Genomic DNA, 1,857 nt, shown 5'->3' on the forward strand with positions numbered 1-1,857 from the left:
AGCTGCCAATATGAAATCCCAAAATAATCGACATATTTTCCAATTGATTTGACATCGGATGTAATATGTAGTTGACGCGATGTGATTGAATTGTAGACGATAGCTCATTGTATTGTTGGTGTGACGTCATAGCATTGTTGCCATCATACAATTGTTCAGAACGCGCAGAGAGCACATGTAGCTTGCCTTAACCCTAGGGTGAGATATAGAGGATATCTAACAGTGTCTTCAGTAATACCAAATATATTTCACGAGTGGGGCTAATATTTTGATATTTTTCACTCGTGCTGCGCACTCGTGAAAAATATCAAAATATTAGCCACACGAGTGAAATATATTTGGTATTACTGAAGACACTGTTAGATATTCTGTTTATTACATTTTTTATCAACGAAAACCCTACCCCGTATGCTAACTAGGACTACAGCGATAATTTGTAAACAAAAAAAGTAGTTTCCCCTGTCCAGGTGCTGACATATATGTCGGGCTTTCTGATTGGTCAATTATTTTGGTATTTTCTAATCATTAATTTGATTGGTCAAATCAGCAAAAGTGATATTTTTCACTAGTGAAAAATATGATATTTTCACTAGTGAAAAATATCACTTTTATAGAATGAATAATTTTTGATATTTCACTGGTAAAAATGTAATAAAAGAAAATCTCACACCAATAGAATTGTGGCCATCTCTCTCCCGGTAAGCGAAAAAATTATATCACCCAAGTCGCGTCAGGGTAACATTGACTCACTTCCTGTCGGGTCAGGGTAACATTGACGCTCCTCCAAGTCTGGGTAACGTTATCTCACCCAAGTCGCGTCAGGGTAACATTGTCTTCTCAAAGTCGCGTCAGGGTAACATTGACTCTCCTCCAGTCGGGTCACAGTAATAATGGCTCTCCTCCAAGTCAGGGTAACATTGTCTCACCCATGTCGCGTCAGGGTAACATTGTCTTCTCAATGTCGCGTCAGGGTAACATTGTCTTTCCCCAGTCTGGTCGGGGTAACATTGACTCTCCTCCAAGTCAGGGTAATATTGTCTTTCCCCAGTCGGGTCGGGGTAACATTGTCTCTCATCCAAGTCAGGGTAACATTGTCTCACCCATGTCGCGTCAGGGTAACATTGTCTTCTCAATGTCGCGTCAGGGTAACATTGTCTTTCCCAAGTCTGGTCGGGGTAACATTGTCTCTCATCCAAGTCAGGGTAACATTGACTCTCCTCCAAGTCAGGGTAACATTGATCCTAGTCAGGGTAACATTGTCTTTCCCCAGTCGGGTCGGGGTAACATTGACTCTCCTCCAAGTCAGGGTAACATTGATCCAAGTCAGGGTAACATTGTCTTTCCCCTGTCGGGTCAGGGTAACATTGATCCTAGTCAGGGTAACATTGTCTCTCCTCCAAGTCAGGGTAACATTGATCCTAGTCAGGGTAACATTGTCTTTCCCCTGTCGGGTCAGGGTAACATTGATCCTAGTCAGGGTAACATTGATCCTAGTCAGGGTAACATTGTCTCACCTCCAAGTCAGGGTAACATTGTCTCACCTCCAAGTCAGGGTAACATTGATCCTAGTCAGGGTAACATTGTCTTTCCCCAGTCTGGTCAGGGTAACATTGCCTCACCTTCCCTTTGAGTGTAACTCCATACCACTCCAGTTTATCTTAAAATGTTACCCAGTCAGATCCGTCATTACAACTCAAAAGGTTATCATTTCACGTAATAAAGAGGGCAAATTGAACACAATACCAGCCGTTAACCCATTTAATATAGTGAAGTCAACCATTTCATAATCGGTCAGAGGAAAAACAACTGTCCTTTGAGATCAATAGCTTAAAAGCTTCGAAATGGAATTATTGGACG

The 1,857-nt window shown here is 41.7% G+C and overlaps 1 protein-coding gene across 1 annotated transcript; it reads left to right on the forward strand.

The window, feature by feature from the left end:
- Window positions 1-928: 928 nt before the first annotated feature.
- Window positions 929-1,630, forward strand: LOC117338501 (spore coat assembly protein ExsA-like). Its single transcript, XM_033899856.1, has one exon. It carries the CDS (start codon window positions 929-931, stop codon window positions 1,628-1,630), a length of 702 nt encoding a protein of 233 aa, XP_033755747.1.
- The last annotated feature ends 227 nt before the right edge of the window (window positions 1,631-1,857 follow it).

The sequence above is a fragment of the Pecten maximus genome, chromosome 11 (genome assembly GCF_902652985.1).
Source record: "Pecten maximus chromosome 11, xPecMax1.1, whole genome shotgun sequence".
Taxonomy (NCBI): domain Eukaryota; kingdom Metazoa; phylum Mollusca; class Bivalvia; order Pectinida; family Pectinidae; genus Pecten; species Pecten maximus.